General features: G+C 42.7%; 1 protein-coding gene across 1 annotated transcript in view; it reads left to right on the plus strand.

The window, feature by feature from the left end:
- The window catches only part of unc5a (unc-5 netrin receptor A), a 416,817-nt gene that overhangs the window by 327,642 nt on the left and 64,540 nt on the right, over positions 1-24,635 (plus strand). The window contains exons 8-9 of the mRNA XM_055643076.1: positions 16,083-16,271; positions 20,199-20,495. Coding sequence (XP_055499051.1) covers positions 16,083-16,271; positions 20,199-20,495 — 486 coding nt within the window. The remainder of the gene's footprint in view (positions 1-16,082; positions 16,272-20,198; positions 20,496-24,635) is intronic.

The following is a 24,635-nucleotide window of genomic DNA, read 5'->3' on the forward strand; positions in this document are numbered from 1 at the left end:
GCAAGGACTCGGTGAGCTGAAGGGCCTGTTTCTAAACGAAATATAGATTTACAAAACATTTTTTTAAACACTTCAAATTACTAAAAGACATTAAACACGGCTCTATAGCATAGCAGTCTTCATTGACAACAAGTTGCGTCATTTACAAGACTGGCTGTCAGTTTTTGTTCTAGATATTCCAAATTTAGTCATAAAGAAATTATAGATACTTCATGATTCCATGTCTAAACTTCATCATCATATCTGGTCTCAAGCAAGAATCAAAGACTTTGATGTCGATATCTTTCTGTCCTCACCTCAGTATAATCCCTTTGCAGGCTGTACCTTATCTCAATGTGCAGGTAGACAGAAAACCCTGATTCATGTTTTGCTATCAAAGCTTTTGAATATTTTTATATTAATAAATATTTTAAAAACAAAACACTTTATACATTATAGAAAAATAACATAAATAAAAATAACTTTTTCTAATCAAATGGTGATATTAATACATATATACATATGTATTAATATCACCATTTGATTAGAAAAAAGTTATTTTCATTTATGTGATTTTTTATAATGTTTAAAGTATTTTAGAAACATAGACATAGAAACATAGAAATTGGGTGCAGGAGTAGGCCATTCGGCCCTTCGAGCCTGCACCGCCATTCAATATGATCATGGCTGATCATCCAACTCAGTATCCCGTACCTGCCTTCTCTCCATACCCTCTGATCCCCTTAGCCACAAGGGCCACATCTAACTCCCTCTTTGTATTTTGTTTTTCCCCTCAATATCTATATTACTAAAACTCTGTTCTTGACCGGTTTTGGCTTTCTGTGCTGCGGTTTCCGAGAGTACGCCGCCACCTACGGCCGTCATTTTTGGCCACCTCGCTCAGAGCCCCCCTCCGCCACGTGTGTGCCGAGGATTTTTCCCGCCGATGAAAATTGACAGAGATATTAATGTTTTTACAACATTCACCATTCTCTCTGCTGCCCCCACTGGAGGGAGGGGGAGGAACTATAAAACCAGGAAGTGGTGTGCCTCAATCAGTCTCTGCAAGTGGTGTGCCTCAATCAGTCTCTGCAAGTGGTGTGCCTCAATTAGAGCTTTGAATGACACTGACAAATGTCTACAGCACTGTGAGAACCCAAATTTGGTTTGAAAATGACAATATGGTTAGAGGTAAAAAAAAAGCACTGCCTGCAAATGGTTGTTTGGGTTTGGGTTGAAGTAAAAAGGCACTCTCTCTCTCCGCTCCTCTCTCTTCCTATCCCTCTCACTTTCTCTCCCCCACCTCTCCTTTCTCCCCCTCCCCCCCCCCTTTCTCCTCTCCCCCCCGTTCTCCCCCCGCCCTCTCCTCTCCTCTCCCCCTCTCCTCTCCCCCCTCTTCTCTCCCCCCCTCTCCTCCTCTCCTCTCCCCCCTCTCCTCTCCTCCCCCCCCTCCCTCTCTCCCCCCTCCCTCTCCTCTTCTCCCCTCCCCTCTCCCTCCCCCTCTCCCCCCCCCCCTCCTCTGTCTCTCTACCCACTCTCCCCTCTACCCACCTCTCCTAGGCTCTCCTCCTTTCTCTCCCCAATCCCCTTCTCTCTCCTCTCTCTCTCTCTCCCCCCTCCTCCTCTCCTCTCTCCTCCTCTCTCCTCCTCCCTCCCCCCCTCCCCTCTCCTCTCCTCCTCCCCCCCCTCCCTCCTCCCCCCTCTCCTCCAATCCCCCCCTCTCCTCCAATCCTCCCCTCTCCTCCAATCCCCCTCTCCTCCCCCCCTCTCCTCCCCCTCCATCCCCTCCCCCACCGTCCCTCCCCTAAACCTCCCTCCCCCTCCACACACTCCTCCCCCTCTCCCCCCCCCCTTTCTCCCCGACCCTCATCTCTCCCCCCTCTCAGCACTCCCGCTCTCTCCCCCCTCTCTCTCCCCCCCCCCCCTCTCTCTCTCTCTCTCTCTCTCTCCCCCTCCTCCCCTCCATTAGCGTGAGTGCGGGGGGGGGGGGGGGTATAGTTAGTGTGTGATGCTTCATGCCACCTCCCCCCCCACAACAGCACGTGAGGGGAACAGACCCAACGGGTCTGCACTTGGTCTAGTGTATATATATATATATATATTATTGAGGTGTATAAAATCATGAGAGGAATAGATCGGATAGATGCACAGTCACTTGCCCAGAGCAGGTGAATCGAGAACCAAAGGACATGTTTAAGTTGAAGGGGTAAAGATTAATATGAATCTGAGGGGTAACCTTTACGCACTAAGGGTGGTGAATGTACGGAACAAGCTGCCAGAGGAGATAGTCGAGGCAGGGACTATCCCAACATTTAAGAAATAGTTAAGTAGGTACATTTATAGGACATTGGTGGGATATGGACCAAATGCAGACAGGTGAGACTAGTTTAGCTGGGTGGTAGACACAAACTGCTGAAGTAACTCAGCGGGACAGGTAGCATCTCTGGAGAGAAGGAATGGGTCACATTTTGGGTTGAGACCCTTCTTCCGACTAATGTTAGGGTAGTGGGTGGGACAGAGATAGAATGTAGTCAGAGACAGTATGGCTGGTGGGAGAACTGGGAAGGAGGAGGAGATGGAGAGAGAGGGAAAGCAAGGACTATTTGTAGTTAGAGAAGTCAATGTTCATACCGCTAGGGTGTAAGCTACCCAATCGAAATATGAGGTGCTATTCCTCCACTTTGCGCTGGGCCTCACTCTGACAATGGAGGAGACCAAAGACAGAAAGATCAAATTGGGAATGAGATGGGGTGTTAAACTGTTGAGCAACTGGGGGATCAGATAGGTTAAGGTAGACTGAGCGGAGGTGTTCAGCGAAACGATCGCCGAGCCTGTGCTTGACACCTGGAACAGCAGATACAGTAAATGAGGTTGGAGGAGGTGCAAGTACACCGCTGCCTCACCGGAAAAGACTGTCAGAGACCTGGATGGAGTCAAGGGAGAGGTAAAGGGACAGGTGTTGCATCTCCTGCGGTTGTAGGCGAAAGTACCTGGGGAGGGGGTGGTTTTGGTGGGAAGAGACGATTTGACCAGGGAGTTGCGGAGGGAATGGTTTCTGCGGAAAGCAGAAAAGCATGGAGATGGGAAGATGTGGCCAGTAGTGGGATCTGGGACATGTTGGCAGGTGTGGGCAAGATGGGCTGAGGGGCCTATTTCCACACTGTAACACTATGACTCTTTGACTCTGAAAGTAAAGTAACACATAAAGGTGATGAGAATGAACAGAGTGATTTAAATTCTGATTTTTAACTTGCATTTAAAAGATTCAACTATTTGCTGAATAAACTTCAATTATCCACATCAATGGCATTCTAACAGATGACTTACTATTCTGCAAAGTTGAATGTAAAATCAATAACCTTGAAGTTGTGACCTTGCATTTACATTAGAACAAATCAAGAACTATCAGAATTGAGAATCTGATAAAGGTTGGCCAGTTTAAATAGGTTAGGACATGATCTTGAATACTGAGTGAGATACATCTTTTGAGGCAAGATGTGGAAATAACCACATGAAACGTTAATTTATTTTTAAACAGGTTAAAAAATAATGAGTTTTATTAGACTGTTGCAAAGACCAGTCTCGACCCGAAACGTCCCCATTCCTTCTCTCCAGAGATGCTGCCTGTCCCACTGAGTTGCTCCAGTTTTTTTTTGTCCATCTTCGGTTTAAACCAGCATTTGCAGTTCCTTCTTACGCAAAACCATCTAAAGCAGTGCAATAGGTATCAAAAGATAAATTGCTTGAGATAAATTACACAGAAACAGGCCATTCAGTCCAACCAGTAAAAGCTTCTCTTCACCTTCTTCCAACCTTTCCTCATCTGTCCACCAGCCCAACCCTCTTTAAGCTAGTCCAATTTCTCTTTATTTTTTAATTTGTTTCATCCACTCCTTTTGAGTTCTGAATTCTGTAAATTGCTCATTTCTAAGCTTCCCCCCAGTTTCTGTAAAAACACTAAATCAAGCACTTACCATCATGCACTCATGCTTTTCCACACATTCGCAACACTATCCCTATTTGAACCTATTATATTCCCTATTCCTATTCTGTTCCTAATATACTCTTTATTATTCTAGGAGCGACACTAATTAGCCTTCTTCATACTCACACAATGTTATAATATGTATATCTGATGATGGGTGATCATATAAATTTCAGCTGGTTTCAGTCCAGATTTCCCTACAGGCGGGACTAATTTAAAACAAACCATGAAAAATGGTCCAATATAACCAAATTCAGTCTCAGCCTTCAATTTACTATTTCAAATTTCAATGTACATCTCATCCTTTTTATTCCACAGCATTGTAGCCGATAATACAATTCCCTTCCAATTCCTGTGGAATTCCCAACTGTTCAAATGTAAACAATCAATTTCCTTTCCTATTAATGTTATCCTAAATCCAATCAATAATGCCAAATTGCCGGGTAGGTTGAAGATTAATGGTGCCTAGGAGATTACTGACACGGACATGCACGAACTTCGAAATTCTATATACAGGAAATCAAATTCCACCTTACTGGCAAAACTTCAATATGAAATTCAGTATTTGAAAATTTGGCTTTGCAAATATAGAGGCAAACTCGATCTCCTAATTTTAGTGCGTATCTCTCTTACTATGAGGGCTCTCGAATCAACTAAAATTGCCCAGTTGAATTCTTGAACGGACCGGAGTATTCCGGCCAATCTATACTCTGTCCGTCCAAGCCCAGTACCTTCTCGAGACTCTTCATCCGTTACTTCAGGGAGAGACTCAGATACCTACACACAGAAACTCCTCTCTGCTGGGGCCTAGCCACTTCGCGCTGTGAGTTATCGATGCCAATTTTCAAAGTGCACCTTTTCAATTCACACTCCCAGCAATGATCCGATCGAAGGCAAGACCTGTATTTTAATACCCCAACTAAATTTTATTTTAACAAAAGTGCATTACAGTTCAACTACTGTACCTATCCCACCATTGGTTCAATCATCATGTCTGCCTGTTCAAGCCCTCTAGGCCTCACTCATACAGAGACACTCCAGAAGTTCACGCAATTCCAAGCAATCTCCCAGAAGATCGATGCTGAACCTCGTGGTAGCGGACTTTTATATGTCCTGGGACCTCGAGTGGCCAAACCACATGGGGGTGGTCTCTTAATAACCCAAATACAGATTAACCACATACATAAAAGACATTCCCCTAACCCAATAATCCAACAGCTCAAAACATTGTATTCAAAACGGACTTCGAGAGGAAGCGAACTTAGAAACATTTACCGGTGCAAATAGGTGCAGGAGGAGGCCATTCGGCCCTTCAAGCCAGCACCGCCATTCATTGTGATCATGGCTGATCATCCCCTATCAATAACCCGTGTCTGCCTTCTTCCCATATCCGTTTACCCCACTAGCCCCTAGAGCTCTATCTAACTCTCTTTTAAATCCATTGCAGGTGATGGAATTTTAAGTAAAAAACAAATTGTTGGAGGAACTCAAAAGATTAGACAGTTAACGTTTCTGGTCAGGTCCTTTCTTCAGACTGAGGAATAGCCCCATTTCCCCCCACAGATACTGCATGACCTGATGAGTAGCTTCAGCAATCTGCTTTTTTTTCCAACATCATTACCCTAGTTTTCATGACTACCTCAGGGGTGATAAATTCAGTGCTCGTTTTGTTTTCGGTATGGCCTTGCTAACTTGTAACTCATCTTTTAGATTAATTGTACTTGAATATTTTTGTTTCTCTACCCAATTTCATTTTAACCCGAATTAAAAATGACATCTATTTGTATTACCAGTGCATGACCTTGTATCTATCTGTATAGCATTTCACTTGCTGATATCTGCAAGTTTATTTATGCTCTCCTGTAATTTGATGAAAACCTCCTTTGTGTTGACCACCCTCTTAGCAATCTCCGTTGTACAATTTACAAATTGTGTTTCATTTCCTGAATTTAAATCATTAATGTAAATTGTGAAAAGGATTGGTTCTGGCACACTTGTGGAGCACCACCGCCCATTGTTTTGTCCTGATGCCAACTAGCAATATTATCTGACCTTGCTCATGAACCTGTTAGGGATACCCTACAGAAGTAATTTGAAAATCCTGATAAATTATATATACTGCATGGCATATTCTCTAAATCACCCACTATAACAATTCATTAACATTGGTCAAGTAGGATATTCCTTTAGAATTTCATGCTGATTATTCACTAATATACTTTTTGTGTCAAGATGTTTTTCTATTCTCTCAATCAGAAGGGATTTCATTATATTTCCTCCCACCTATATTAACTGTCCGGTTTATAATTTCCTGGACATGTTCTATCTCCCTTAAATAGGTGTTATTTTAAATACCATTCAAACTTATTTTGACTGAATAGTACTGAATCAATAATTAGTTTGAGTCATAAATAGATTTTACAAATTCAGATACATTTCAAATTACTTGCTGTAAAAAATGTAAATATAAATGATTTTTCTTCAGGTGATTATATTTGTCTGGCATACTCATACAATTTAATAACATCTATGTTGTTACTGCCAATTAAAAATCTCTCTAGATATTTCCATAACAAAATCAGGGAAAAGCTTTGTAAACTATGTAAACTATTCCAGAATCAGAGATTAGATTATTTGAAAATGAATGACCAAATTACTTTGTCAAATATCATTTGCAAGACATTTGCTGTTATTGAGTGGGCATTTGAGAATGTGCTGAAGAAATATATTGCAAGTCATTATCAGATGACATGATGTGTTTTTGAAGTTTTTGGTACATAGGAAGAAACATAATAAACAACAATTAATTAAAGGTGGGACAGTGGCACTAGTAGTTGCATTGCTGCCTTACAGCACCAAAGACCCAGGTTTGATCCTGACTATTGCTGTCTGTACGGTATTTGTACATTCTCCAAGTGACTGTTTCGGTTTTCTCCAGGTGCTTTGGTTTTCTCCCAGATTCCAAAGATGGGCAGGTTTGTAGGCAAGGCAAGGCAACTTTATTTATATAGCACATTTCATACACGAGGCAGACTCAAAGTGCTTCACATAAAAACATATCATACAATAAAAATGAAATAATAAAATGAAATAAAATAGAAGAATTAAAAGAAAAGAAAAAGCAAAAATTAAAAATGCATTATAAAAAGTGCAAAAGTTAAAAGTGCAATGTAGTTAAGATTTAGCTGAAAGCTAAAGCAAACATAAAAGTTTTCAGTCTTGTTTTAAAAGTGGTCAAAGTTAAGGCAAGTCTTAAATCTTCAGGAAGTTTATTCCAGCTATTTGTTGCATAGTAACTAAATCCTGCTTTCCCATGTTTTGTATTTACTCTGGGAATCACTAACAGATTGGTTTCAGAAGATCTTAGTGGTCTAGAAGGCTTATATTATGGAAGCATGTCAGTGATATACTTTGGTCCTAAACCATGTAGTGATTTATAGGTGAGCAGCAGGATTTTGAAATCAATTCCCTGACATACAGGGAGCCAATGGTCTTTGTTAGAACTCTAGCAACAGCGTTCTGAACAAGCTGTAGCTGCCTGACAGGTTTTTTTCGGAAGACCTGCAAGGAGACCGTTACAATAATCTAGCCTACTAGTAATAAAGGCATGTACAAGTTTTTCTAAGTCTTGAAATGTAGATGTAATCTTGTAGATTAATTGGCTTCTGTAAAATTGTCCCGAGTGTACGATAGAACTAGTGTACGGGTGATCATATGTTGGTGCAGACTCTATGGGCCAAAGGGCCTGTTTCCACACTATGTCTTTAAGCGTAAGTAACAATGCAGAAAATGGTTAGAATAGTATTTTGGAACATTATTTTGTCTCCTGTAAATGGTGTCAACCCAAGCCTAACAGCAGGCATTTCATAGAAACATAGAAAATAGGTGCAGGTGTAGGCCATTTGACCCTTCGAGCAAGCAACATCTTTCAATATGACCATGGCTGATCACCCAAAATCTGTACCCCGTTCCTGCTTTCTCTCCATTCGCCCTAAGAGCTATTTCTTCTTTCTGTCAAACATCCCGAGTAAAAAAACAAGAACAGTTTGAAGCCACTTCATTGATTTAGAATTGAGGATTTCCAGTTTGTATGCAGGATAACTTCCTTGGTCACTATAACTGCTGTGACTCAAACACATGTAAAGATACAACATATTATATTAAACACTTACAGCTCAGGATTTGCAGTACGTTACATTTCCAGCTGCTACATCTACTGCCTGATGTAGGCGAGATCTAATATTATAAAACATGTATGAGGCGGGGCTTCTACTAACATGCACTATGATTGGCTAACATGCAATAGCCGATCTACATCTCTTCTTGTAGGGAATGGAGAAACTACGATACCTGAAATATGCATATGATGGGGTGGGGTGGGGTAATTAAGATTACGCTGGCAAGATTACACAAAGTCGCCATATCTGGCCTACAAACCCGTCCAGCCCTCGTGCGGTAGGAGACCGCCTCACCTCCTTTTGCAGGTGAACTTCCAGGGGAAGGGAGAGGGGACGCAACATTTGGCAAGGTAGGAACGATCCATGAGTTGTTTTTTACAGCGCGTGTGACAAGTCCATTTGACTGTGGGAACTCGCGGCTGCAGTGATGTGTTGTAAGTCCCAACTTCTAGCAAAGTTCTTAAATGCTTGGCTGGTGAATTTCCTGCCATTGTCAGTTTGAATGCATGCAGGGGATCCGTGCACAGAGAGGTGCTGTTGTAGCTTCGCGATCACAGCCTCTGAGGAAATGGTTTGTAGTAGTTCTTTCGAACCATCCAGAGTAAGAGTCCACAAGAACCAGATAGTGTTTACCATGCCATGCAAAGATGTCGTTGCCAGCGAGGACCATGGGAGAGGAGGAACTGGTTGAGGCAGAAGAGGCTGCTTCTGCTGATGTGGTGTTAAACTGTTGCAAATAGCGCACGCTTCGGTTCTTTCACGTATGTATTTGGTTATTCCGGGCCAGTAAAACATGCATTGCACCCATGGGAGAGTGGCCTCCGCGCCGGGGTGGCTCCTGTTGCAGTTGTTGTAATATTGGTCTCGTGGTGTGGTTGGGACCACCACCTTGTGGCCCTTGACTATAATCCCGTCCTGTAGCACTAGTTCGTCACAAACTAGGAAGTTGGGGCGTACCTCGAGTGGGGTGTTTGACAGTTTGTGGGGCCAGCCGTCCCTTACGACTGTGGACAGCAATTGTAAAGTCTCATCAGCAGCCATGTGTTCGGCGAGGCGACGTAGACAATCGGTCGGCACAAACGACACCTTCATGGCTGAGTACTTGTTCTGTTCGGCGAGGTGCTGTTCACTGGTACTACTCAGGGCTCTGGACAGCATGTTTGCTATGTGCATGTCTTTACCTTTCTTGTAGACGATGCAAAAATCAAAACGCTGCAGCTGCATCATCATCCATTGCAGTCGTGCTGGGGCAGCGTGGATTGGCTAGTTCAAAATGCTAACCAAAGGTTGGTGGTCTGTCTCAATGGTAATGATCTTACCAAAAATAAAGTCGTTGGAATTGGTGCATGCAAAAACCACAGCTAGTAGTTCCTTTTCGATCTGTGCATATCGCTGTTTGTTATCAGTCAAATTACGGGATGCATATGATACGGGCTTGATGATGCCGTCGGTAGTGGTTTTTAGGCATGCTGCGCCTAGTCCGTAATGGGATGCATCGCAGGTGATCGTGACCGGTAGCTTCAGATCAATGCATGATAGGGTGGGCGCACTGGCTAACTGCAACTTGAGGTTGTCAAAAGCACTTTGGTGCTGTGGGTACCAGGACCATACTGTGTCCTTGTGTGTCAGTTCACATAGAGGAGCCAACAGGTCGCTGAGGTTGGGAATTAATTTATGCGAGCATAAAACTTCATCCTTTCAATGATGTGATTAGACGGCACATTACACAGTTCTCTAAATTTTCAGAGCAACACCTCGGGGTCATCTATAGTTTCAGCAGGAGCACAAATAGTGCTTTATTTGTGCTTCCAGAACAGCAGGAGCAAAAATAAAGCTGTCAGCACAATTCATTGCCTCAGGACCAGCTAGGTTCAGCAGAAGTGATGATTTCAAGTCAGCTGGGTCATTGCGGCCCTCTCACACAACATGGGGGAGTATTGCATTTGGGGACCAGGCCCCCCCTGTGACTGGGACCCAACGGGTCCCGCTTAGTCTAGTTCAAAATAAAATCAGAACATTCAGGAAATCTTCACTAGGTCAGGTGGCATCTGTGGCAAAATAAACTACAGTTAATATTTCAGGCCACTGAGTAAGGGGGAGAGAGAGAGAGAGAGAGAGAGAGAGAGATACAACACAGAAACACATCATTTGCAGAGACTGTTCCCTCTGCAACTCCCTAATTAACTCATCCCTTCCCACCCAAACCACCCTCCCCAGGTACCTTCCCTTGTAACCACAGAAGATGCTACACCTGTAGCTATACCTCCTCCTTGACTCTGTCCAGGGACCCCGACAGTCCTTTCTGCACCTCCTCCAACCTCATCTACTGTTTCTGTTGTTCAAGATGTCGACTCTTATACATCGGCGCGACCAATCGCAGACTGGGCGATCATTTCGCGGAACACGTTCGCTCAGCCCACATGAACCAAACTAATCACCCGGTTGGTGGACGTTTTAATTTTCCTTCCCATTCCTACACAGACCTTTCTGTCTCGGTCTCCTCCATTGTCAGAGTGAGGCTAAACGCAAATTGGAGGAACAGCATCTCATATTTCACTTGGGCAGCTTACAGCCCAGTGGTATGAAAAATGATTTCTCTCACTTCAGGTAGCCCAAACATTCCCTCTCTCTCTATCCCTCCCCCACCCAAGTAGTAGCTAGTGTGGTACATCAGTTTACCCCAGCTATTTCCTTCCCATTTGCGGATGACACTACAGCAGACCTTGACTGTAGGCTCAAATGTTTGTCAGATGCCGGATCCATTTTGTCAAAACAGGAAAGCAGGTGGCCGATTGGGAAAGGAGGAGATGCAGCGAGACCTGGGTGTCATGGTACACCAGTCATTGAAGGTAGGCATGCAGGTGCAGCAGGCAGTAAAGAAAGCGAATGGTATGTTAGCTTTCATTGCAAAAGGATATTTAGAGGGGTTCTACTTGGGGTCAGACTGGAGTATTGCAGTTTTGGTCCCAAATCTGAGGAAGGACATTATTGGGATGCAGAAGACTGATTCCTGATTTGTCTTATCACTTCAGAGAAGATGCTGCTTACAAAATGTCCCGGACTGAGTTACTCCAGCTTTTTGTGTCTCTCTTTGGTTTAAACCAGCATCTGCAGTTCCTTCTTACGCATCATTTGGCTCACTCTGAGGAGAAGAACTTTTTTCACACAGAGAGTGGTGAATCTCTGGAACTCTCTGCCACAGAGGGTAGTTGAGGCCAGTTCACCCCTTCATACTGACTACCCTTTTTTCTAACAAACAGTACAATCCTGTTTCCTTTATCATTGTTACTTTTTTCATTCATTGTTCTTTATCTCTCCACATCACTGTCTATATCTTTTGTTTCCCTTGTCCCTAACCAGTCTGAATGAAAAAGGGTCTCGACCCGAAACCCCCGTTCCCCCTGCCCCCGCTGAGTTACTCCAGATTGTACCACTTTTCTTACGCATCATTTACTCTGACCTTCAACTACCCTTTTAAAGTAATCCTATATTAATCCCACATTTTCATTCTTTCCATACGCTCATGACCCCCCCCCCTCCCAGATTGTACCACTTTCTACACATTTAGGGCAATTTACACTATCTCTTTAATCTGTCAACCCGCATGTCCATGCCTATCTTTTTGCCCATAAGCAATTATTCCCATTTACCTGCATTAGGACAGTATCTGTCCATTCCTTTCCTTTTTAAGTATCTGTCTAAATGCCTCCAAACAAACTAAACATAATAATTAGAAAGATTTAACATTTTGGGCAAAGGACACAAAAATAAATATAAAGAAAAATAATTTTGTATGGTTTTGACTCAGAACTGAGTGAAGGAAGGGTGATGGAAACAGAATCTCATGAGAGGAAATAGTTTGCAAAGTTACGTGGAATAACTGAGGAATGGAATTGCTGAGATTACAGGACTTTTGTTACTTTGTCGGCACCAGAAACGTGGCGATTCTTGTGTACTGCCTAGGTGAGGTCTGCTGTATAATTTTACCGGGTCATATGCAAAATAAAGCATCTCATTGTACCGAGGTACATGTGACAATAAAGTATCATTGAATCATTGAAAATTAAGAGATTGCATTAAGAACAAATAGTGTTCTGGTTCATAGCGTTACTGTGATTCTATTTGCTTGGTAGGCTCCCTATCTCCTATTTATGTAGGCAGCTTCCTACTGCACCTTGTCTATCAAGGTCTTCAGTCATATTTGAAAGTAAGAGTCCTTCCTCTTGCCTGTATAGTGCCATCATTGCTCAGCTGCCAAGATCCCCAGAATGGTTCCCATTGGCTGTTGCAAAACCTGCACCTCAGAGAGCTATTAATAACCTTTTGATTAATATATTCAACGCATGTCAATGAAGAAATTTCAACACTGTCTATTAATAATCAATTTAATAATCTAGAGGATTGTCCGTATTGAACTTAACATGCATGTCCATTAGTAGTCATCAATCATTGTGAGCTAAGACTCCCAGCATCTGACTCCCAGATGCAATTAAATAGACTTCATCTTCACCAAATGAAATGTTCACCAGTACTAAACAGTTGCCTTTTGTGGTGATGAGAAAATGAATGGACATGCTAATGACTTTTCTCATTTGTCAATATAATTTCATATTAGTCATTAAGCGCTATCGTATTGTTTCTTTAGAAAAGGATGCAAATTGAATGTTTTAATTGACATGTTAATGGATTTTTGTGACTATATTTTACTAGTAGTGTACAGCAAATGTTATACCATAAAATTCAAATCATCATTTGTAAAGACAAAATTAAATCCTCTTTTCCAGTTACTTTACTTGAAAGGTCAAATAGTTTGAATACTGAAATAATTCCTGCCTTAAAAATCTAGGTGCCTTAGTTTCTTCCCATGTTAACATATTTACATTATTGAAGGAAAGAAAAGTATGCTAGGAAATGTAATCATCAAGTCAAGAGAGTTTATTGTTATATGTCCCAGATAGGACAATGAAATTCTTGCTTGCTGCAGCACAACAGAATATAGTAAGCATAAATACATAGTGCTGTCGTTACTTAAATCCAGAGATAATGGTGTTGACATGATATTTTTTTCCTAATGGTGTCATGCATGGACTATGAGATGCTTTTAACATAAGATCAGTGACCAGCTCAATATTCAGCTCATTGACATGAACACTGTTGAATTTGGATGCTTATCCCAGATAATGTTGACCTTCTTGTATCTTGTTGCGATTGTAATCATACAGTTGAGTGGTGAGGATTTTAATCACACTCCTGATGTTAAATCAGCTTTACTAGTGGGTCTCCATATTTGAAAATCATACGAGGCAGCATCTGAGCAAATCAACATTGCATGGTACCTGAACTTTCATTATCCTTTCAAGAATGAGGAGTTAAACCTACACATCATGGCTTTAGTAAAATGTTGATATTGCTCATCCTCCCTTACTCTGTACTCCACTGTACAGTAATGTAATGAATTCTTATCTTCTGGACAAAATTACATTTCCAAATCACTGGTAGATATCCTATGATGTTATGGAGGATCTCTGAAAGCGGAATTCAAGATCATGCTAACATCTACGACAAATTTCACCCTAATTGTGTTTTAGTTCCGCAGGGCATACTTTGGAATATGAATTTTAAGAAGAAATAAGGGGCCATATATAACACATCACAATATCAAGCCATCCCAGGGCATTTGCAAATCAATATCTAATTTACACATAAATGCGCAAAAGTAGCAATGATATACTGTACATGACCATTTTTATTAAACAGTGCTCTGAAAGAAAATAGAGCAAAGAAACCTAGAGCTACACAGCACGGAAACAAGTCCTTCAGCCAAACTTGTTCATCCTGTATCACCGAGCCAGTTCTACTGGCCCATATCTTTCTAAACCTTTCCTTTCCCTATACTTGTCCAATTATTTTTTTTAAATGTTGCGATTATATCCAGCACTCGAGTAGTTAGTTATGATGTATATCAACCCCTGCCTCAGCAAGGACTTGGAGTCGTTGCAATTCACCTACCGCCACAATAGTTTGACGTGATCTTACTTGTTTTCAACTTTGCACAAGTCCACTTGGACAACAAGAACACTTCCGTTCATCGACTGTTAGCCAAGTATATTTTGCAATATACGAGGAAATTGATTTTCCATACAGTCTGGAGCTCTGACAGCCAGAGGGATTTGGGAAAGGTAACAGAATGTTATTGTTTGTTGCTATGGAAATTATATACAAGAAAGAGATTACCTTCAATTATATGAGAGTGCTCTTGAAACCACATTGGAATACTATGCATATATTGGTCTCCTGACACATGTAAGGATACTAATAGGTTGGACGCAAGTTTATCTGACTAATACCTGGAATGGCGTGAGAAGGTGGGTGTAAGTTACGAAGATAGTTTGCATAGGTTGGTGGAATTTAGAATCATCTTGGAATATTTTTAAGGCAGAAGTAGATTTGAATTTATAAAATAGACGCAAAATGATGGAGTAACTCAGCGGGACAGGTAGCATCTCTGGATAGAAAGAATGGGTGACGTTTCAGGTCGAGTCCCTTCTTCAGACTGTCAGGGGAGAGGGAGACACAGCGATAAGTACAGGCAAGGTGTGGAAATGAGACATCAAAAGGGATGCAGATCAAGGAAAATGTAGAATACATCATTATTAGCTGGGAGTATGTGACAACAAAGCAAACATAGATAAAATGTAATCGGAGATAGTCAGACTTGTCGGAGAACTGGGAAGGGGAGGGATGGAGGTAGCCAGAAAGCAAGGTTTACTTGAAGTTTGATAAGTCAATATTCATACCGCTGGGGTATAAGCTGCCCAAGCAAAATATGAGGTGCTGTACCTCCAATTTGCACTGGGCCTTACTCTGACAATGGAGGAGGCCCAGGACAAAAAGATTGGTGTGGGAATAGGAGGGGGAGTTAAAGTGTTTAGCAAACGGAAGATCAGGTAGGTTTAGGCGGACTGAGGGAGGTGTTCAGCGAAATGATCGCCAAGCCTGTACTTGGTCTCGCCGATATATCAGAGCAATATACATGGAAATTAATAAACTGGGGGATGAATAGTAATGCTAAATTGAGAGTGCAATCAGATTAGTCATAATCTTATTCCAGGGCAGAGCAAGGTTGAGTGGCCTGTATAATATATTCACATTAGTTTGTCAGTAAAAGAGACCGTCTTTGCTGGCGTGCAACAAGACCTTGATAATAGTCAGGCATGGGATGATGAGAGGCAAATAACGTTTGCAATGTACAAAGGTCAAGCAATGACCATTTCCATCTGGAAGGACACAAGCAATATATGCATGAGAACACATCATTTCACCTCATAAATTGCAAACAATGACCTACATTGGGTCAAACTGTCATAGGTTAATCGTACCTTGCAATTCCAGCTCACATGCTCTCCAATTTCTTCCCCAATGACTCAACATGTTCACATAAAGAGTGAGTGGCGCATTTAGAATACTTCTCATTTCTAATGAGTATAATGTCTTTCTCTTCAGGTAGTCAGTGCATAATCTGATGTTAACTAATTGGAATTTGATGATCTATTTGTATCAGTATCAGTGTGACACCATTAAAATTTACATGTTCGAATTTAAATCCATAATGAGAAGACTATTATTTCTGAAAATTACTTCCTTCAACTAAATAGCTAACATTATCAACATCTTTAGAGATAATCATTTTTATTCTATTTTTAAATGTTACTTTATGTCAAATAAAGTGCACTTGGGGATTCGGTAGACTGCAGCTCATTTAGCTTAATATAGGGTTGCACATAACAATGATCTAAGATATCCTGAGGTCACAAGCAACTTAAATTCTAATTTTTTGCATTGGTTAACTTTGATTTTGAAATCTCGATATAATGAATAGACAATTATTTCTTATTTTTTATATGTTTTCAGGGACTGTTCAAATATGTTTTGTTTTCCAGCTTCCACAGTGCCGGCTGAAGTTGCTCTGTACACTGGCGTTGCTGCAGTAGCTGTATGCCTCACATTACTGCTCGTTATAGTGATACTTGTCTATCGAAAGAAACAGCAAGACTTTGATTCCGATGTCGCTGACTCTTCCATTTTAACAACAGGATTTCAACCTGTGAACATTAAAACACCTAAGCAAGGTTGGTTGCTTCAGATTTCTCCCAGTGAATTCATTCTGGGGGGAAAAATGATTTTAGTGTCAAGAAAATAGAAGTAAGCAAAACGTAAAATTGGGTCAAAGACAAGTATTAAAGAATCAATTCAATAACCAATATTTCATATAAGTACTCACGCGCACTGCATAGAACTTCCTTATGCTTTTCGTGTACAGTGTATCATTTAACTGGCAAGGTCTATTAAAACCAGAATTTGAATATTTCAGAATATTCTCCACAATAACAATTTGGCATTTTTATTCATTCCAGGCTCTGGGCATCAATAACAAGAGCAGCATTTATTGTCCATCTCTAATTGACTTCAGAATTGTATTTTTCAACCTAGATGTGCTCTAAATAGTTGCCACCTTATTCAGGTGTTAAAATTAGGAAGTTTGCAATCATATATTACTATAGAGAGATCTAGATGTATAAATGCATAGTCCTTTGAAAGAGGTAATTAAGTATAATTGGGTTTCCTAGTCATGTAAAAAGTAAAAAGTTATGATGACATTTTATAACAAAGTATTGTCTCCAAAACTGGTCATCATCTTTTAAGAAAGGTGCAATAGTTTTAGAGAATGTTCAGAGAGATTTGTTGAAATTATTTCACAGAAGAGTTTTTATTTCACCTGGCATTATTCTCAGTTGTCAAGAAGGAACTGCAGATGCTGGGAAATCGAAGGTAGACAAAAGTGCTGGAGAAACTCAGCGGGTGCAGCAGTATCTATGGAGCGAAGGAAGTAGGCAACGTCTCGGGCCGAAACCCTTCTTCAGACTGGGGCAGGGAGGTGGGGGGGGGGGGGGGGGGGGGGGGGGGGGGGGGGGGGTGGGACACGAAAGGAAGAGGAGGAGCCAGAGGGCTGAGGGAGAGCTGAGAAGGGCAGGAAACAGCAAGGGCTACCGGAAATTGGTAATGTTCAAGCCCCTGGGGTGCAGTCTGCCCAAGCGGAAAATTAGGTGCTGCTCCTCCAATTTTTGGTGGTGCTCACACTGGCCAATGAAGGAGGCCCAAGACAGAAAGGTTGGATTCAGAATGGGAGGGGGAATTGAAGTGCTGAGCCACAGGGAGATCAGGTTGGTTAATGCAGAGGTGTTCGGCTAAATGATCGCCAAGCCTATGCTTGGTCTCATCGATGTAGATCAGCTGACATCTAGAGCAGCAGATGTAATAGATGAAGTTTGAGGAGGTGCAGGTGAACCTCTGTCGCACCTGGAATGACTGCTTGGGTCCTTGAATAGAGTCGAGGGGTCAGGTAAAGCGACAAGTGTAGCATTTCCTGCGGTTGCAAGGGAAAGTGCCGGGGAGGGAGTGCTGCGGGTGGGAAGGGAAGAATTGACCAGGGAGTTATGGAGGGAACCATCTTTGTGGAAAACAGACAGGGGGGGAGATGGGAAGATGTGGCGAGTGGTGGGGTCACATTGAAGGTGGCAAAAATGACGGAGGACTATTTGTTGTATGTGACGGCTAGTGGGGTGGAAGGTGAGGACTCGGGGGACTCTGCCCTTGTTCTGAATGGAGGGATGGGAAGAGAGAGCAGTGTTGCGGGGTATTGAAGAGACGCTGGTGAGAGCCTCATCTATAGTAGGGGAGGGGAATCCCCGTTCCCTGAAGAATGAGGACATTTCCGATGCCCTGGTGTGGAACACCTCATCCTGGGAGCAGATGCGGCATAGACAGAGGCATTGGGAGTAGGGGATGGAGTGCTTACAGGATGCAGGGTGGGAAGAAGTGTAGTCTAGATAGCCATGGGAGTAAGTGGGTTTATAGCGGATGTCGGTCAGAGGTCTATCACCTGCGATGGAGATAATGAGGTCAAGAAATCGTAGGGAAGTGTCGGAAATGGTCCAGTATTTGAGTGCTGGATGGAAGTTAGTGTAGTAGGTAGTAGGCTTGTGAACAGTAAACTTGGAGCTTATTTCAGATTAATATGAGATGAGGCATTTTGGGAAAACAAACTAGAGCAGGACTTAAACAGTAAATGGTAGGAAGTTTAGTGGAACTGAGGAACTTTAGGGTGCAGGTACATATTTCTATGAAGGTGACAACACAGGTAGACAATGTGGTGCAGAAGGCACCTTGCTTGCATGCCTTCATCAATCAGGTTATTGAGTTGAGTCCCAGTCATCATTTTATAGCTCTACATGGAGTATTGTGTATAGTTCTGATCATCTTGCTATATAGTAGCAATGTTACAAAATTTTGAGATTTAAAAAATCAAGTCTGCAATTTATCCCATCAGATAAAGCATAACAATAAGTTTAATTTGACACCAAATTCACTTTCATATCTCAAGTATTAAAAAAGTTATGACCATTTTCATACTCGGAAATTAGCATCTTGTTCCCTATTGATTTTCAATGGACATTACAAAAAAGCTGTGATCTTGGATAGTCAACAGGCCATTTCTTAAGGAAAGATTAACATTTTTAAATAGCCTAAGTGTCCAAAGATTATTCACAAATAATTCACAATATAACATGATTTTTATATCTAATTTACATTAATTTATAGGCCAAATGGAAGGAATTTAGTGTTCAATTGCTATAAGTAAATGCCCATTTAAATCGGCTTTCTAGTGGGTTCATGTTGAACGCGATGGTTTAGAACGTTGACATCGCGCTGGATTAGTGCCCTCAAGTGCCGAGAAAAATACTGTGGGATATAAAAAGCCCAAAATGAGCTATTCGTTATAGATAATTTGATATATAGGGTTATATATATGCCCCATTTAATGTAAAAATAAGGTACATACCTTTAATTGTTTGCTCTATAAAACCCTGGGGCTGCGAGAGGTTGCGAGATGAAACAGTAATTTTAAATCTATTAGAACTATATTATCGAGGCCTATAAAACTAATAATACCTTTTGCGACCGGGTCTTGCAGCGATTTTTCGTTAATGATTTACTAGGCTGAACATGTGCGATTAGTACAGCCTAGTAAAAATCGCGTTTTAAACCCGCCCCCTCCAAACAGCGCCAAAATCGCGGGCCTGGCTGAGGGCAGATTCCCAATGGCGATTCAGGTAGGTTTTGTAACATACCTATATATAGGGGAGGAATATATAAAATAGATTAAACAAGGATGTTATTGGATATGGGGCGTTTGGATAGGTTAGGACTTTTTTCTCTGGAGCCTAGGAGGCTGAGGCCTGACCTTATAGAGGCACATAAAACCACGAGGGGCCTAGATAAGGTAACAAGCCATATTTTCCCGATGGTAGAGGAGTCTAAAACTAGAGGGCACAAGTTTAAGGTGAGAGGATTTTTTTCTTAAAGGGACCTGAGGGGCATACACCAGGCTGTGCATAAAGGGAACAAGCTGCCAGAAGGTGGGTACAATTACAGTAATAATATTTAAAATACACTTGGACAGGTGGATAGGAAAGGTTCAGTGGCATATGGACCAGACACAGGCAAATCAATTAGCTAGGTTATGCCCCTGTCCCACTTAGGAAACCTGAACGGAAACCTATGGAGACTTTGAGCCCCACCCAAGGTTTCTGTGCGGTTCCCGGAGGTTGCAGGTGGTTGCTGGAGGTTGCAGGTAGTGGAAGTAGGTAGGGAGACTGACAAAAACCTCTGGGAACCTCTGGGAACCGCACAGAAACCTTGGGTGGGGCACAAAGTCTCCAGAGGTTTCCGTTCAGGTTTTCTAAGTGGGACAGGGGCATTAGGCAACTTGGTAGTCACGGATGAGATGGGACAAAGGGGCTGCTTCTGTGCTGTATTGCTGTCTGACTCTGTGAATAATCATACTCATACTCACTAAATCTTTAAAATATGACTCAAGACATGTGTTGAGATATTTCTGAGCGCACGCTATATTGTACTGATGTGAAAGCAATGATTAGTAATCCTTGAAATGCAGAATATTTTTCACAGTGGCTTGTCTGTTTTCATTCTGATAGATAACTCCCATTTGCTTACAATCCAGCCTGACCTCACAAGCACATCAACATACCAAGGCTCCTTCCCTTCACGGCAGGATATTTCAGACAAGATTCCAATGACTAACTCCCCACTTCTGGACCCACTTGCAAGTGAAAGACATGCGATACGTAATGGTACAGCTTTTTCCGACACTTCCACCTTTATGGCGAGGCTTTCGATGCAAACAAGCACCAAGTCATTATTAAGGGATGCTTCAAATACAGCATTTGGAACATTTAATTTTTTAGGTGGTCGTCTAACCATTCCCAGCAGAGGTAAGTGAGATGTCAATAAGCAGCAAATAGTCACAAGTTGTATCATTTGTGAGAAATAATTTGGCATATATTTGTGAGAAATAATTTGGCGTCCGGAAGTGGCGGCGCTGGGAACGGCTGCGGCTCGCCTGCAGTCCGTTTGTCTTTTACTTTTTTGTGTTGTTTTTTTTTTGTTTTGTCTAGTTATGTTTTTGGTTTTTTAGGCTGTGTTTATGTGGGGAGGGGGATGGGGGGTGAAACGGGGGCTGCTGTCACTCCCTTCGGGGGAATACGACCTTTTTGTCGTATCCCCCTTCTTTGCCTCCGTCTACGCTGAGGCCTAGCGGAGCCGGCGACCTCGGGACTCTGGAGGCAGCTGACAGGACTCGTCCTGGGCTCGCTCCCGGCCCAGCCCGGGATGGAACGGTGCTCCCGTGAGAGCGGCATGGTGAGGGGCTGGAGTGGCCCAGCCCGAGGGAGAAAAGGCACTCCCGCTCGAGTGGCCCAGCCCGAGGGAGGAACGGCACTCCTGCTGGAGTGGCCCAGCCCGAGGGTGGAACGGTACTCACGTGAGGGCGATCCGGACCGGGGGCTGGGACGGTGCTCCGGTGGCTGGGACGACGTTCTGGCGGCGGTGTCCAGAGTCTTGGGTTCAGCCGCGGGCCGGCGGCTGCGTGTGCTGGACTGGAGGTGCGGCGGCTTCGACCACCCCGGGCCGCAGTGTTTGAACCGGCCCGTTCGCGGGGTTCGGTGAGCTGCGGGACTGTTTGTACCATCGCCGGTGGGGAATTGCCTCAGCGCAGAGGGAGAAGAGGGAAGAGACTGCAGCCCTAAGATTTTTGCCTCCACCACAGTGAGGAGGTGTTTGGAGGACTCACTGTGGTGGATGTTAATTTGTGTTTATTGTTGTTTATTATTGTATCATTGTATGTATGACTGCAGGCACGAAATTTCGTTCAGACCGTAAGGTCTGAATGACAAAAAAGGAAATTCAATTCATATAACCCCTGCATCGTGAAACATCAACACACAACACGTGTATAATGGCCACATGGTCGCCACATATTCGCAGGTGATTGCCGGGTCATCACTTTCATGGTCGTGAGGGGTTCTGGGAACTAGTCGCACCTCATTATGGTCGCCGAAGATTTTTTAACATGTTGAAAGATTAGCGGCGACCAGAACAAAGCCGCCATGGAGAGTAGCGAGAATTCTCGTGCCGTAGGTGGGTCAACAGGAGGTCCAAGTGGGTTGCCAGGTGGTCAAAGGTTCTCGTAGATTGTAGCCAATGCTGACCAGTGAATTTCATTAGCTCATTGGGAAAAAAAAACCGTAAGCAGTAGTTTTCAGAACCAAGGATAACGGACCGGTAATGTTAAATATCCGCCGAGCTTCACAGCCGTGTATCTCTGACATCTTAAAAGTTGTCTCCACATCTTCTCCCCATCCTACCCCCTTCTCCCCCTCTTCCCTCCCCCCCCCCCCCCCCCTCTTTTAAAGGACTTACCATACACTGTACTTTAGCCTTCTTAATTACAGCGCCAACCTACCTGTTCATCACGGTGTGTGTCTGTATCACCTTGGTTTTGTACCGTGTGAATTTTACTCAGACAACGCTCCCCCCACTTGCCCTATCCCCTGCCTGCATAACGGGCGGGTGAAGGAAGCGATGTGTGTGTGTGTGTGTTCCACTCTGACACTCGCCGTTCCAGTTGACAGTTGCCGGCAGTCGCCTGAAAAATCGCCTAAGTGGGACAGGCCCATGTCAAAGTTGGTTAGTTTCAAAACTATTCCATATTACAACTACTGAAACATTTTAAAAAGTACTATTCACAGGAAAAATACAGTATGTGATTATATATTAATTGAACAAACAAAATCTCTAATTTACTATCAGTTGACATCATTTGTTTTGAGAAAAGCACGATTAAGATTGGCAACCAATTTATCTTTCAATGACAGATTGGTATGGAGGGCAATTTATTAATCGGCATTAGTCTTCTGATTCGTCACCTTGAATCCTACAACATTAATGTATAACGGGTGTGGAGATCTAATACTACTCTTTTATAGGCCTAATAACCTGTGGAATCGTCGATACACGGAAATGCAAATGCTGGTTTACAAAAAAACACACAAAATACTGGAGTAAATTAGCAGATCAGGTGGCATGTCTGGAGAACCTGGATAGGTGACTTTTCGGGTTGGGACCCTCTTCAGACTGATTATAAGGGGAAGATAGAAAGCTGGAAGAGAGTAGGGACCAGCCTAGCAAATATAAATATTGAGATAGGCAGTTGGTGGGTAGGTAATAGGTTGAGATAAAAAATCCTTCACATATTACCTGCCAGGCTTTGTCCTGCCCCTCCACCCTTCCAGCTTTCTTTCTCCCTCCTCTCCAATCATTCTGAAGAAGGGTCCTGACCCGAAACATCACCTATCTATCCACGTTCTCCAGAGATGCTGCCTGACTTGCTGAGGTACTCAAGCACTCTGTCTTTTAACCTGTGGAATTGGTTGCTTTTCCCCCTAATTTTGATTGGATTTGATGTGTAGAAAATTAAATGCACAAGTTCCTTGAAAAGAATCAAAGTGACCTTAATCACACAAGTCACACAAGAGATCAGTGTGCAAAATTAGAGCACAAGGTATTGGGGGTAGTGTATTGACATGGATAGAGCACTGATTGGCAGATAGGAAGCAAAGAGTAGAAATTAACGGGTCCTTTTCAGAATCACAGGCCGCGACTAGTGGGGTGCCACAAGGCTCGGTGCTGGGACCCCAGTTATTTACAATGTATATTAATGATTTAGACAAGGGAATTAAATGTAACATCTCCAAGTTTGCAGATGACGCAAAGCTGGGTGGCAGTGTGAGCTGCGAGGAGGATGCAGAGTGACTTGGATAGTTTGGATGAGTGAGCAGATGCATGGCAGATGCAGTATGATGTGGATCAATGTGAGGTTATCTACTTTGGTAGCCAGAACAAAAAGGCAGATTATTATCTGAATGGTGTTAGATTAGGAAAAGGAGAGGTGCAACGAGACCTGGGTATCCTTGTACATCAGTCACTGAAAGTAAGCATGCAGGTACAGCATGCGGTGAAGAAAGCAAATGGCATGTTGACCTTCATAGCGAAAAGATTTGAGTATAGGAGCAAGGAGGTCCTACAGCAGTTGTACAAGGCCCTGGTGAGACCACACCTGGAGTATTGTGTGCAGTTTTGGTCTCCTTATTTGAGGAAGGACATTTGTGCTATCGAGGGAGTGCAGCTTAGGTTCCACCATGTTAATTCCTGGGATGGTGGGACTGACATATGATGAAAGAATGGATCGACTGGACTTATTCACTCAAATTTAGAAGGATGAGAGGGATATTCATGGAAAATATAAAATTCTTAAGGGATTGGACAGGCTGGATGCAGGATATATGTTCCTAATTTTGGGGGGAGTCCAGAACCCGGGGTCACAGTTTACGAATAAAGGGTAGGTCATTTAGGACTGAGATTAGGAAAAATGTTTTCACGCAGAGAGTTGTGAATCTGTGGCATTCTCTGCCACAGAAGGCAGTGGAGGCCAATTCACTGGATGTAATCAAGAGAGAGTTAGATATACTCATAGGGCTAACAGAATCAAGCGATATGGAGAGAAAGCAGGAACGGGCAACTGATTTTGGATGATCAGCTATGATCATATTGAATGATGGTGCTGGCATACTCCTGCACCTATTTTCCAAGTTTTTACGTTTAATGTAACACTGTACTATTTCCTGACTCATAATGGAAAATACTCAGGTGCTGCTAGGATAGATGAATTGCAAAGACATTCAGGATAGTGCTCTCCTGATGGAGGTCGCAGGCTAGTCTACAACCATTGGTGGGCATATCTCCCCAATGGATTTTCCTGCAGAACAGTATTCTAACTGCGATATCAAGAAGTATATTTGGTTTATAAAATTACATTGATTCGGCCTGAATGGTTAATAGACGTGCTTTTCTCGGCCGTATTAAACATGCCCCAAACTAATCCCACCAATTTCTTATTCGCTTTTTCTTCATTACATTGAAATAATGCATTCCGTTTGCAATGCTCGTATTCTCAATTCGATTGTTTTACTTTTTACGGAGACGAATAAAGCCACCAAAAAACAACTGATGACCTC

Source organism: Leucoraja erinacea, chromosome 11 (genome assembly GCF_028641065.1).
Source record: "Leucoraja erinacea ecotype New England chromosome 11, Leri_hhj_1, whole genome shotgun sequence".
In the NCBI taxonomy this organism is placed as follows: Eukaryota; Metazoa; Chordata; class Chondrichthyes; order Rajiformes; family Rajidae; genus Leucoraja; species Leucoraja erinaceus.